Source organism: Poromitra crassiceps, assembly GCF_964638095.1.
Source record: "Poromitra crassiceps genome assembly, chromosome: 2".
NCBI lineage: Eukaryota > Metazoa > Chordata > Actinopteri > Beryciformes > Melamphaidae > Poromitra > Poromitra crassiceps.
The window spans coordinates 10946387-10960408 of NC_139624.1; the positions used below are offsets into that span (position 1 = coordinate 10946387).

The 14022-nt window shown below is 47.3% G+C and overlaps 2 protein-coding genes across 2 annotated transcripts in view; one reads left to right on the plus strand and one right to left on the minus strand.

Moving 5' to 3' along the window:
* The window catches only part of LOC310798302 (NACHT, LRR and PYD domains-containing protein 3-like), a gene marked incomplete at its 5' end in the record, with an annotated part of 621920 nt that overhangs the window by 118110 nt on the left and 489788 nt on the right, over positions 1–14022 (plus strand). The gene's annotated exons all lie outside the window — the stretch shown is intronic.
* LOC310791018 (sodium channel protein type 5 subunit alpha-like) overlaps positions 1–14022 on the minus strand; it is a gene marked incomplete at both ends in the record, with an annotated part of 128805 nt that overhangs the window by 3001 nt on the left and 111782 nt on the right. Inside the window, 4 exons of the mRNA XM_083652734.1 lie at positions 288–539; positions 896–1072; positions 2296–2493; positions 2932–3073. Of these exons, the coding sequence (XP_083508860.1) occupies positions 288–539; positions 896–1072; positions 2296–2493; positions 2932–3073 (769 nt within the window). The remainder of the gene's footprint in view (positions 1–287; positions 540–895; positions 1073–2295; positions 2494–2931; positions 3074–14022) is intronic.

The following is a 14022-nucleotide window of genomic DNA, read 5'->3' on the forward strand; positions in this document are numbered from 1 at the left end:
TTTGTAAGCAAATTGTATTTGACAAACTGCATATGATGAACAGAAATATATATGAACAGAATTATATAATCACGTTTTCTTTTTTAACAGATTACTCATACTTTGAACACTCTAGTCCACTGTGATACTCTGTATGTTTTTTAACCCTGTGTTAGACACAGCATGAAGCAATGCCATCGGAAGTTGGAAATCTCGAGGTGAAACTTCCAAGTTCCGACTTGTCTTGAACGCAGCAATAATGCTCATACACTGTGTGTGTGTTTAGTGTCTGTGTGTGCGCGCCTCACCTGGGACCCCCTGCTGGTGGTGCTGTAGGTGCTGGGTCGTCGTTTGGGCCAAGGGGGCAGCATGGCCCCCAGCCCCCCGCTGTAGGTGCGCCCCCCCACCCCCTCCAGCACGTCGCCCGGGACGCTGTACTCGTCGTCGGCCATCTCTCCCTCCGAGCCGCGGCTCCTCAGACGGAAGTTAAAGATGGAGGACACCTGACTGCTCCGACGAGTCCGCGCAGAGAAGGAGCGAGAGAGGAGGGGATGGAGGGGCTGCAGAGAGGAGGAGAAAAAAACTATAAGATGGAGGCTTTCACGTGATGTAACACCCTCTGGCGGCCATGTTGGGAGGTCCTCAGCTCTGTGAACAGCTTACTGTTGTTGCCTTCAAGTGGAAGTCGTGAACACGTGTTTACGAGTTGGGAAGTCATGTACACGACATGCTTGGCATTGAAGTGGTCAAGTTGTGAGCATGCTCAGTTGACTAGAAGAAGTTGACTAGGCTAACTGTAACTAGTGATCAGCTAACTACATGAATGCAGGACATGTAGAGGCATAATGACAAAGATAACTGTACCTGCTGATCAGCTAACTATAACACGAAAACACGCTCGTCTCCTCGTCCTCACCTTTCCCCCGTCCGGCGCTTCCAGGTGCAGCAGCTTCTCCGCTGATAGGTTCCCATCCATGTCAGTCACGCCCCCCATCACATGGCTCCTCCTCCGTTCCTCCCCGTTGTCCAATGGGAAGGGAGAGAGTTCTGGTGACATCATCGAGTCAGAGTCCAGAAGTTTCTGGGAAGCGACCTAAGAGCAGTAGATACAGCAGGGTAGGATCCAGTCAACAAAATGAAAGATACATAGGGGCATACATTAAACCAATCGACAGTTTCAACACCTGTTAATTAGAAATGGATTAATTAAAAGCATGAAGAAAAAAAACGATTACAACAGGTAGTTCCGAACAAGCAATCTGATCGTTCGCCGACGTAGTGGCTAAATCTGTACTGAATGAATGTTCATTCACCAGATACCTTGGAAAAGATTGAGGTAACAAAGCCGTTTTTGTCTATTTGTTTGGGAATGTATTCCGTTTGGGAAATCACGATCTTTATAAAGCAAGTTGGCTGGCTCTGACTCAACAGGGACCAGTTCTCGTCTCTTGTTGCTAGGTCGTTACTCAAGGTCTGTCTATTTGCTGGAGTAGTAAACTAGGTCTCATTGCATAGGAGGCTCCTGGACGTGATTCATTGTTTTCCAGTTATTAGTCAGACCATGTATTTCCAGGAAAACAGAGATAACACTCGCAAAAACTTGAGAGTGAATTGCCCCACATTATGAATACATGAAATACATTTGATTTTGTTGTTAACCGTTGTATGATCACAATACTAATTACACTGGAGGGTGTTCTTAGCGTCCTTCTTGGCCCTTCACTGAAGGACCTCGGTGCTGCTGCATCACTGTTGAGGGTAAAGAACACCCTCTTGTGTCAACGAGGGCAAAATGACAGCTGTGAAAAGAGATGTGGGGTTCGCTTTCATAACTCTCTCCATCTCTTGCACTGTTTGTGCAATCTTCCCAAACCTACAAAACCTACTGTCTAAGTCACTGAGCTGGCTAACTGCCGGTCGAGGGCTGTTCACACGTGTTCTGGGTGGAAAAGGCGCATGCCTGGAAATGAAAAGGGCGGATCGTGAAAACATCACCTGACGTTAGCTTAGCAGCTGCTAGTTCAGCGATCAGCTGGTCAGCATCCTCTAGCAGACAATACATTGTGGTGCAAAAAGCAAAGTCTTACCATGATATTTCCAATACACGTTGGGTATAATCCATACTGCCTTTATGATCGCGGTTACAGTAACGTCAAGTCACTGATTACAACATCCTATTTCTCCACCACCACCTTCACTTCATCCATATTTGTTGCTATGGGAGACGGCCTCGGTCTGCGATTGCTCGGCTGTAAAAAGCGGTTGACGTAAACCATGGTGATCTGAAACCTTGCTGAAGTATTTTGATTTATTGACCTGCTGCTCTTTCTTGAGTCTCTCCATGGCGATCTGGAACTCTCTTTCTTTCTGCCAGGCCTCGGCGATGGTGGCCTGGTTCTGCTCCTCGTAGGCCATGGCCACCACAGCCAGGATGAGGTTGACCAGGTAGAAGGAGCCCAGGAAGATCACAACCACGAAGAACACCATGTAGGTCTTACCAGCCGAACGCAGCGTCTGCAGGGGCGAGCACGCACATGCACACACACACACACACACACACACACACACACACACACGCAGACACAGACACACACACACACACATAGACACACACACAGACACGCACACAGACACGCAGACACAGACACACACACACACACACACACACACCTCCTCATGTAAAGCAGACATGATTATTTCTTTATATTTTCATCAAGCAGTAGTCACCACGGCGTGGGGGGGCACGGCGTGGGGGGGGGGTGCTTGGGCGTACTATGAAATCCTGCAGATCCTGCAGGCGCCACTGCAAGAGCGCACACAGACACACACAGAGAGAACACACACATAAACACATCCACGCACGCACACGCGCATACGCACGCACACGCGCATGCGCACACACACACACACACACACACACACACACACACACACACACACACACACACACACCTGGTGATAGAGGTTCTCCCAGTAGTCCTGGGTCATGAGGCGGAACAGAGAGAGGAAGGCCCAGCCGAAGCTGTCGAAGCTGGTGTAGCCGTAGTTTGGGTTCCTCCCTGCCTTCAGACAGTCAAACCCATCTGGACACTTCCTGAAACACACACACACACACACACGCACACACACACACACACACACAAAAACGGCCCGTTAAACAAGCTGTCGCACCTCAGCCGTGTTATGGAACGCCCTCCTCTTCCGGGCCTCTACACCCCTCTGCGAACTCCCAGTTCACCAACAACCAACCATGACATCTTCCTTCCAGGATGAAGCAGAGGACGCTGCCCTTTCCTCTACCTCTTTGCTCCTCCACCTCTCCCCACCCCCCTCCCCCATTCCATTCTCCAGCAGGATGAACGAACTGATAAGCTTTGGACTGTCTATGATCCCCCAGTCCCCTTGTCCATCTAACCCCTCTCGTTCTACCCTCCCGACCCTGAACCTGGCCCCTCGACCGTCCCCTCCCTCACATGCCCTCCAGCCCTCTCCCATACTGCCATGCCCCACGCCCCCCCGACCTACCCCCGACCCACCACTCCTGACCCCGAACCTAGCCCCCCCACAGCCCTCTTCCTTACATCCCCCTCAACCTACCTGCTCCCCGCCCCCCCTACCCTCCCTCTCTCTGCCATCCCCCACACCCCCTCGACACACCCCCGACCCACCACTGCCGACCCCGAACCTGGCCCCCCGACCGTCCCCTCCCTCACATGCCCTCCAGCCCTCCCCCATACTGCCATGCCCCACGCCCCCCCGACCCACCCCCGACCCAGCACTCCCGACCCCGAACCTGGCCCCCCCACAGTCCCCTCCCTCACATCCCCCTCAACCTACCTGCATCGGTAATCAGTAACTACAGACCAATATCTAATCTCCCCTTTATAGCCAAAATAATTGAAAAGGTTGTTTACCTACAACTCAATAGATTCCTAACCTCAAATGATCTCCTAGATAAACTCCAATCAGGCTTTCGCCCCCATCACAGCACTGAAACCGCGCTTACTAAAGTCATAAATGACATCAGAATGAACACAGACTCAGGCAAAAATTTGATTCTAGTGCTACTGGATCTTAGCGCTGCATTTTACACTATTGACCACTCAATTTTATTGGACAGACTGGAAAACTGGGTTGGGCTATCGGGTACGGTCCTCCAGTGGTTCAAGTCCTATCTTCAAGACAGGAAGTACTTCGTCTCCATTGGCAATTACACATCTGACCTAACTAGGATGACTTGTGGGGTGCCTCAAGGATCCATTATGGGGCCCGTTCTCTTCAACCTTTATATGCTCCCTCTAGGCCTAATTATGCAAAAAAACAAAGTAGCCTATCATAACTATGCAGACGACACTCAGCTGTATATAACTCTTTCCTCAGCTGACTATGCCCCCATAGAATCATTGTGCCAGTGGATTGATCAAATAAATAACTGGATGTGCCAGAATTTCCTACAGCTAAACAAAGACAAAACTGAGGTGATCGTGTTTGGCCCCAAAGAACAAAGGCTTAAAATCACTGTACGCCTTGAGTCTCTATCCCTGAAGCCTAAGGATCAAGTAAAAAATCTTGGAGTTATTATTGATTCCGATCTCAAATTTAACTCCCACATTAAGTCAATTAGAAAATCTGCTTTTTATCATCTTAAAAATATAGCAAGAATTAGGGGATACATGTCCAGACAGGATCTAGAAAAACTAATTCACGCCTTCATTTATAGTAGGTTAGACTACTGCAATAGCCTTTTTTCTGGTCTCTCCAAAAAAGAACTTAGGCAACTTCAACTTATTCAGAATGCTGCTGCTAGAGTTCTAACGAAGACTAAGAAAGCTGATCATATCACTCCAGTTCTTAAGTCCTTACACTGGTTGCCAGTGTGTCAGAGAATAGATTTTAAAATACTGTTATTAGTCTATAAATCACTTAACGGCCTAGGCCCAAAATACATAGCTGAATTGCTCCCACGCTACGAACCGTCTAGAACTCTTAGGTCAACAGGGTCCAGCTTATTAACTGTCCCTAGGATCAAATCAAATCACGGGAAGGCTGCATTTACCCACTATGCTTCTGCTAGCTGGAACAAACTGCCTGAAGACCTCAGATCTTCCCCAACTTTACTTACTTTTAAAAATAGACTAAAGACTTTTATGTTTACCGTCGCTTTTAACTGCTGACAGCTATGCAAACCCAATGAGTCCTCTATAAGTTTGAGCTCTTTCTGCAACTGCTGCGCCTGTTGCTTATTGCACTTTTTATACTCTTTTTTTTAAGTTTTGTTGTGATGCTTTTAAATCTTTTATTTTCCTGTCAACCATTTTATGTGCTTAATGAAGTTGCTTAATGCACTTTTTATACTCTTTTTTTTGTGATGCTTTTAAATGTCCATTTTACTCTCTTTTCTTTTCTTTTCCTGTCAACCATTTTATGTGAAGCACTTTGAATTGCCTCTGTGTATGAAATGTGCTATACAAATAAACTTGACTTGACTTGACTTGACAAGGAAACACCGGCTCACGGTGAGGCAAAGTTACGCCGTGGTGTTGGAGGCTGGAGTCTTCCTACCTTGGATACCCTATAAGCCCCCACCATATCCAACACAATGCTAAGTAACTCCTTATTGAAACATGCATTTTAATACGTCAATAAACTATTTCTAGTAGCTACTGATATTACGGTACAGCCGCCAATGTAAATCTAATAACAAAGTTCTGTATAGCAGATAAAACAAGAATGACAGTAACAGCAGTCAATGCTAATATGAAAGCACGATGCTAAGTAGCTCTCCAAGCATTACGCTAACATAAATCCATTTTAATATAGTAGCTACAAATTGCCAAATATTGATGATACAAGCATTGTGGTAACAATTTGATAATGTAATGATACGCAGCTGCTCATCAAAAAGTGACGGTAACAACAGTCCATTTTAATCTGATTTTAATCACAACGCTAAGAAGCTGCTCATGCAAACAATACGGTAAGATACATCCATTTGAATGAAGTACAAAATGCCAAGTGGCTGTTGATTGAAACATTACGTAAGAGCAGTCAATTTTAATGCAATAGAACATTCTGAGCAGCTGATGATCCAAGCATTACGGTAAGAACAGTTAAGGTTCACCTGCTGTTAAGTAGTGGATATTCTAAACATTACGGTAAGCAGAGCTGATTGAGTCAACACACTGAGAGGACGGAGAGGAAGAGGAGGAGAGATACACTGAGGATGAGGTCATGGGATGCACACACACACACACACACAAGTCATCTTGATGCCAGACTGACACCATCCCCGAGCAAGGCCACTGCATCACACACACACACACACACACACACACACACCCACCATGTGAGTGTGTGTGTGTGTGTGTGTCGTTCATTCCTCCACGCCAATCCATCTCATGGCAAGTGAGTCAACATGGTGGCATGTGATGGGGGAGTGGATGTGAAGTGTGTGTGATGGGCTGACTGAGTGCGTGTCCGCGCCTGTGTGTGTGTGTGCGTGTGTGTGTGTGTAGGTGCGTCCGTGCGTGTGTGTGTGTGTGTGTGTGTGTGTGTGTGTGTGTGTGTGTGTGTGTGTGTAGGGGTGTAGGTGCGTCCGTGCGTGTGTGATACACACAGGTTTGGAAAACACGGAAAGAAAGTATGGTGAGAGAAAAGAGAGAGGTACAGAAAAGTGTTATTGAGTGCATGATATGTGTGTGTGTGTGTGTGTGTGTGTGTGTGTGTGTGTGTGTGTGTGTGTGTGTGTGCATGTGTGCGTGTGTGTGTGTGTGTGTGTGTGGTGACAGAGTGTGCAAGCCAGAGCAGTTATCTCTCACACACACCTCTGTGTGTGTGTGTGTGTGTGTGTGTGTGTGTGTGTGTGTGTGTGTGTGCCTGCCTGTGTGTGTTATCTCTCACACACACCTCTGTGTGTTAGTGTGTGTGTGTGTGTGTCTGCCTGTGTGTGTGTGTGTTATCTGTCACACAAACTGCTGTCTGTGTTAATGGAAGGACGCCACTTCAGACCCCCCACTCGCACACTGAGGGGCCCCCTCAGACCGCACTTACACACCTCCCTCTCTCTCACACACACACACACACACACACATTTACTATACTAGTTCCATATGAGACAATGAGAGAGAGAGACACCTCAGTCCATCTGGTCCAACCAAATTATAACAAAACAAAAAGAAAACTAGAATGACCGCACCGCAGATATAGGCCTCCGCCAACAAGTGAGCAGTCAACATGCATGTCTGTTCAGACTTTGACATTTGAGCCAAATGTGAAGAATTTTCATCAAGGTGTTACTGAGATATGGCGTTACCGAGCTTTAAAATGGCGTTCGTGAGGTTACAGTGACCTTGACCTTTGAACACCGAAATGTAATCAGTTCATCCTTGAGTCCAAGTGGACGTTTGAGCCAAATTGGAAGAAATTCCGTCAAGACGTTCCTGAGATATCATGTTAAAGAGCTTGGAAATGAGGTCCATGAGGTCACTGTGACCTTGAACTTTAACACATTGAGTGCCAGCGACGCCATATGGCGTCATTAGAAATTTACCGTAGAGTGCCAGCGACGCCAAATGGCGTCAATAACTCGAAATTGTTTTTTTGACGGGGGGGGTGTCCATCTCAGCTTCTTACATCGCCTCTTACAATATCAGAGGTATTGAATGTGTCTAACCTATTTTACAGAACCCTTAGGTGGCGACAGCGCACTCCAGATGAGAGAACGTGGAGTGAAACACACAGAAGAAGTCATTGGGGAAAAGGAAATCGCATTGCATCCGTCCGTATGCAGCGGCTTCATTGAAGCATAACGTTTAGCTGTGCCCCTGCAGCAGCCAATCTGCTATCACAATTGAGCACCTCGGTGTCCGCTGCAACAGCCTCCGTGTCCGCTGCAACACCCATTCGCATGATCAGCCGTGGATTTGTTATTATTCTCAACTTGAAGCATGGGAGCTGGTACACGCGGCTGTAAAAAAGCTGGATCTAGCGGACTTTTTCAGTGCTGAGCACACGCACAGCAAACAGCAGAGCTGAGCAGAGCAGAGAGACACTCCTCCCACAACGGGGGGGGGGGGGGAGGAGGAGGGGGGGAGGTGGGGCACGCAGAGCAGCACACAGCACTGCCCAGACAGCAGGACAGGGTTGGCAAACGCAAGCCAGAATATCCGATGCCCACCAGCAGCAAAAGATCAGCAAGAAGCTGCAACCAGCAGCGCACGCAGGGGCCAGCGCTGCTGGTTTCAGCTAAAAATATTATTCTTCCAAACAAAATTCCCTTGCCTTCACTGTTTTATTGAAGGAAATTATTTTTGAGGTGTGACTACATCAGAAAATTTGCTTCAGAGTCAGTGATGTGCTTGAAATGTTTAATTTCACAAAAGGCTCATTATCTCAGCTCGTAGAAAAAAAGGTCTGTTTTTCGTTCAATCAAGCTATCTTCTCCGGCTCATAACTAAAGAACGGAAAATGGGATCAATAAACTTTTTTTTGCAGGTGATAGAAGAGAGTCTCATCGTTATTTGTGCGTGTTCAGTGTTTACATAGTAATAATTAAAGAAATTATATGACTGTTTTAAAATGCATTGCGGCCTATGTGGCACAGCAGGCAACCTTTTGCCCAAGGGCCGTGGCACTCAAAGTGTTAACCACCAAAATCTAATCAGTTTATCCTTGAGTTCCAGTGGACGTTTGGAAAAATTGGATGAAATTCTGTCAAGGCGTTCCTGAGATATTGTGTTAACAATCATGATGAAACGAGCGGTCGTGAGGTCACAGTGACCTTGAACTTTGACCACCGACCACCAAAATCTAATCAGTTCATCCTTGCGTCCAAGTCGACATTTGAGCCAAATTGGAAGAATTTCCGTCAAGCCGTTCCTGAGATATCGGGTTAACAAACTTTGGAATGCCGTTTTTGAGGTCACAGTGACCTTGAAATTTGACCGCCAAAATCTAATCAGTTCATCCTTGAGTCCAAGTCAATGTTTGAGGAAAATTTGATTAAATTCTGTCAAGGGGTTCCTCAGATATCGCGTTAGCGAACATTGGATGGACGTACGGACATACGTACGTACGTATGTTCAGCTCACAAACAGATCTGGCAACCCAGAGAGGAGCGTATGTTTTCAGTTTGCTCACAGACCTGGCAACCTCAGTCTTCTCACAGGCGTGTCACACTCAAATGCCTCCACCGCTGCGAAACAACAACAACGCTAGCTAGCAAGCTAGCAACCTACATGCTGGAAATGCTGGAAAGAATTGGATTGTGCAATAAAGAAGACCGTCTTGGTACTTCCGGTGGATGGTTGTAAAGATCACTGACCATTTATTTCCCGCTATACCAGAATGAGAGTGAGTTGAGCCAGCTCCCTCCATCAACATCTAGACACTTATCTTAGTACCTGATCCCTCCATCAACATCTAGACACTTATCTTAGTACCTGCTCCCTCCATCAACATCTAGACACTTATCTTAGTACCTGCTCTCTCCGTCAACATCTAGACACTTATCTTAGTACCTGCTCTCTCTCAAGATCTAGACACTTATCTTAGTACCTGCTCTCTCTGTCAACATCTAGACACTTATCTTAGTACCTGCTCTCTCCGTCAACATCTAGACACTTCTCTTAGTACCTGCTCTCTCCGTCAACATCTAGACACTTATCTTAGTACCTGCTCCCTCATCAACATCTAGACACTTATCTTAGTACCTGCTCCCTCCATCAACATCTAGACACTTATCTTAGTACCTGCTCCCTCCATCAACATCTAGACACTTATCTTAGTACCTGCTCCCTCCATCAACATCTACACTTATCTTAGTACCTGCTCCCTCTATCAACATCTAGACACTTATCTTAGTACCTGCTCTCTCCGTCAACATCTAGACACTTATCTTAGTACCTGCTCTCTCCATCAACATCTATAGACACTTATCTTAGTACCTGCTCTCTCCGTCAACATCTAGACACTTATCTTAGTACCTGCTCCCTCATCAACATCTAGACACTTATCTTAGTACCTGCTCCCTCATCAACATCTAGACACTTATCTTAGTACCTGCTCTCTCCATCAACATCTATAGACACTTATCTTAGTACCTGCTCTCTCCGTCAACATCTAGACACTTATCTTAGTACCTGCTCCCTCCATCAACATCTAGACACTTATCTTAGTACCTGCTCCCTCTATCAACATCTAGACACTTATCTTAGTACCTGCTCTCTCCGTCAACATCTATAGACACTTATCTTAGTACCTGCTCTCTCCGTCAACATCTAGACACTTATCTTAGTACCTGCTCCCTCATCAACATCTAGACACTTATCTTAGTACCTGCTCCCTCCATCAACATCTAGACACTTATGTTAGTACCTGCTCCCTCCATCAACATCTAGACACTTATCTTAGTACCTGCTCTCTCCGTCAACATCTAGACACTTATCTTAGTACCTGCTCCCTCATCAACATCTAGACACTTATCTTAGTACCTGCTCCCTCCATCAACATCTAGACACTTATCTTAGTACCTGCTCCCTCCATCAACATCTAGACACTTATCTTAGTACCTGCTCCCTCTATCAACATCTAGACACTTATCTTAGTACCTGCTCTCTCCGTCAACATCTAGACACTTATCTTAGTACCTGCTCCCTCATCAACATCTAGACACTTATCTTAGTACCTGCTCCCTCCATCAACATCTAGACACTTATCTTAGAGAGAGAGAGTATGACATAATGTACACTACAGAATGATTCAAAGACAAACAAACATGATTGGGCTATTCTGGGAGCTATCCTGGGAATGTTTTGTGTGTGTGTGTGTGTGTGTGTGTGTGTGTGTGTGCGTGCGTGCGTGCGTGTGTGCCTGCCTTATGTCTGTGTGTGTGCGCGCACACGTGCATGTGTATGCTTAATATCTGTGTGTTTACTTCTGTGTTCTCTCTGACATTCCATTTTGTTTCCTATGACCTCTTACACACACACACACACACACACAAACACACACACACACACACACAAACACACACAGGTGGGAGGAAGTAAGTACATAGCATCGCTATAGCAACCGTCTCCCGTGGGAGATTGTTTTGTGCCACCTCTCTCAGGAGACGCAGTGTGTGTGTGTTTGTGTGTGTGTCTGTGAACTTTCCATGTTATTCACCAGACCTCTCTCTTTCTCTCTCTCCCTCTGTCTCCCCCGCCCTCTCTCTCCCTCTGTCTCCCCCACCCTCTCTCTCTCTCCCTCTGTCTCCCCTGCCCTCTCTCTCCCTCTGTCTCCCCCGCCCTCTCTCTCCCTCTGTCTCCCCCGCCCTCTCTCTCTCTCTCCCTCTGTCTCCCCTGCCCTATCTCTCCCTCTGTCTCCCCCGCCCTCTCTCTCTCTCTCCCTCTGTCTCCCCCGCCCTCTCTCTCCCTCTGTCTCCCCCGCCCTCTCTCTCCCTCTGTCTCCCCCGCCCTCTCTCTCCCTCTGTCTCCCCTGCCCTCTCTCTCCCCCTCCCTCTCTCTCCCTCTGTCTCCCCCTCCCTCTCTCTCCCTCTGAACAGCTATAAGGCTATTTATAATGTTTAGTCATATTAAATGTATCTTAGCCCGAGCAGAGAGGTTGAGGGGATCTCAGTGTTTCCATGAGAAAATCCCTCTGGCTCTGGCTGGCAGCTCAACTATCTGCTAGCAACACACACACACACACACACACACACACACACACACACACACACACACTCACAAGACCGCAGCATCTGGCCACACCAACGCTTTGATTATGGCCGAGTTGTGTGTGTGTGTGTGTGCGTGTGTGTGCGAGAGAGTGAGAAAGTGTGGTTGTGTGAGGAGAGGGTGTGTGTGTAGTTTTGTGTGTGTGTGTGTGTGTGTGTGTGTGTGTGTGTGTGTGTGTGTGTGAGAGAGAGAGAGAGAGAGGTTGTGTGAGGAGAGGGTGTGTGTGTGTGTGTGTGTGTGTGTGTGTGTGTGTGTGTGTGTGTGTGTGTGTGTGAGAGAGAGAGAGAGAGAGAGGGGTTGTGTGAGGAGAGGGTGTGTGTGTGTAGTTGTGTTTGTGTGTGTGTGTGTGTGTGTGTGGGGGGGGGGGGGGGGCTTTGCCTTGATCTGTGAATTTGGCCACATTGAGGAGTGATCTCCAATGTGTTATCATCAGAGAATCTAAATTATTACCAAGCATGCACGCACACACACACACACACACACACACACACACACACACACACACACACACACAGCAAAGCCAGGTCCTAACAGACTCGTTTACACTGACCAAGAAAAATCTTCCCAGTAATCCGAGTTGTCGATGTTCCATTTAAACAGTCAGGAAACCAGCCAGGGCTATCTCTAGCCTAGCTCTAGCCAGGCTAGCCCTTGTTAGCAATAACAGTTGCTAACAATGCATTTCGTGGTATTCTGCGTATACAAACACTGCAGCAACATGTCACACAGATAGAAGTTAGGCAGTGATGTGTGTACAGCTCATTTAATGAGACACAAAAAGACAAGTACTAATAAACAGTACTACGATTTTAACTACTGTTGATGCGCGGAGCAGCCATCTTGGATTTTTGAGTTTGGGGCTGCTGAGGCTCCTCCGAGGTCGGCAGAGAAAATCCGAGCACTGGTGACGTCACTGTCGGAGCTCATGACCTTTGAACCGTCACATTCCCATTTCCCAGTTTTAAAGGAACGGCCCAATAGCCTGGTAATCAGCCCCAATGAATCCTTCATTAGGGTCTGGACTCAAGCCTATCTGCCACTGATTCTGTGATGTGTTTTTCAGCCCCAACTGATTGGTTGCTGTCTGTGTCTGTGGGCACGGTGGCTCAGTGGTAGAGCTGTCGCCTCACAGTCAGAAGGTCCTGAGTTCGATTCTCGCCTGGGACACTGTGGGCGCTGTGGTTGTGTTCCCCCCCATATCTTCAGTGCCTACTGCCCAGGTGGGGTATCTCGTCGTAAGGGCCTTTCTGTCTGTGTGGAGTTTGCATGTTCTCCCCGTGCTCCCCCAGGGGGGTTCCTCCGTATATACCCCCCCCCCCCCCCCCCATTAAAAACATGCAGAAGATCAGATCGTCATCTGACCAGTGACGACAACATCCGAAGTTGGTCCCCGGGCGCTGTACGAGAAAGCGACCACTGCTCCTGGCCTGCCCCCCGGAGGAAAGGACAAGCCAGGATGGGTTAAATGCAGAGGACAAATTTCACCGGCCACTGTCAGCATGTGTGTGTTTGTGGCCGTCCGTGCATGTGTTGATGTGTAATCGTGTGACAATAAAGACGGGCTGCCGTCTGAAATCGTGTTTAAATCGTGTCCATCATCGAACTCTTTGCCCAATCGCAGTAGCAAAGCAGGACAACTTTGCTGCGACAAAGAAGATAAATTGATAAGACCTGAAGGCTAACGGGTTGTTCCACTGCAACATCAAGGCGGGAGGCGCTGTTGCCTTCAATACTCTTTAGTCTGCTACATCCGGGTACCTACACCGGCAACCGCTTAACGTTAACTTGATCTGCAATCTACAAGCAGCTCAACGGATTTAAAAGCTGATTGGTTACTGGAAAGAGTGTGACTCCAACTGGTTAACAAGTGAAATGTTTGGTCACTCACACCGGCGTTTTGAGTCCGGTGTCGGTGAAGTGGTTACAGCAGCAGTAGTGGGCTTAGCTAACGTAGCTAACAGCTAGCTAGCCTAGCTATTTAACATACAGGTGTGTTGTTGCAGCGCTCTGTAATGCGTTATCGGTAACGTTAGATAAGTCCCGCCGCGACCAGCCAATCATGTGTCCTGGACAGTATCTGTCCTGAATAACCACAGTGGACGGGCTTGGGTCCAGACCCATCTGAAGAGTGATGACAACTGTGATTCATATGCAGCTGGATGCCAGGCTAGCACAGTCTGGGATGTTATTGGAGACTTGATAGTAGAGCCCATCCGATACTGGATTTTTGGGGCCAATACCGATATTAGGGAGTAAAATAAAAACTATATCAATATTTCGGCCGATATTCTTATAGTCTATAAAATATATATACCCATTATATTCC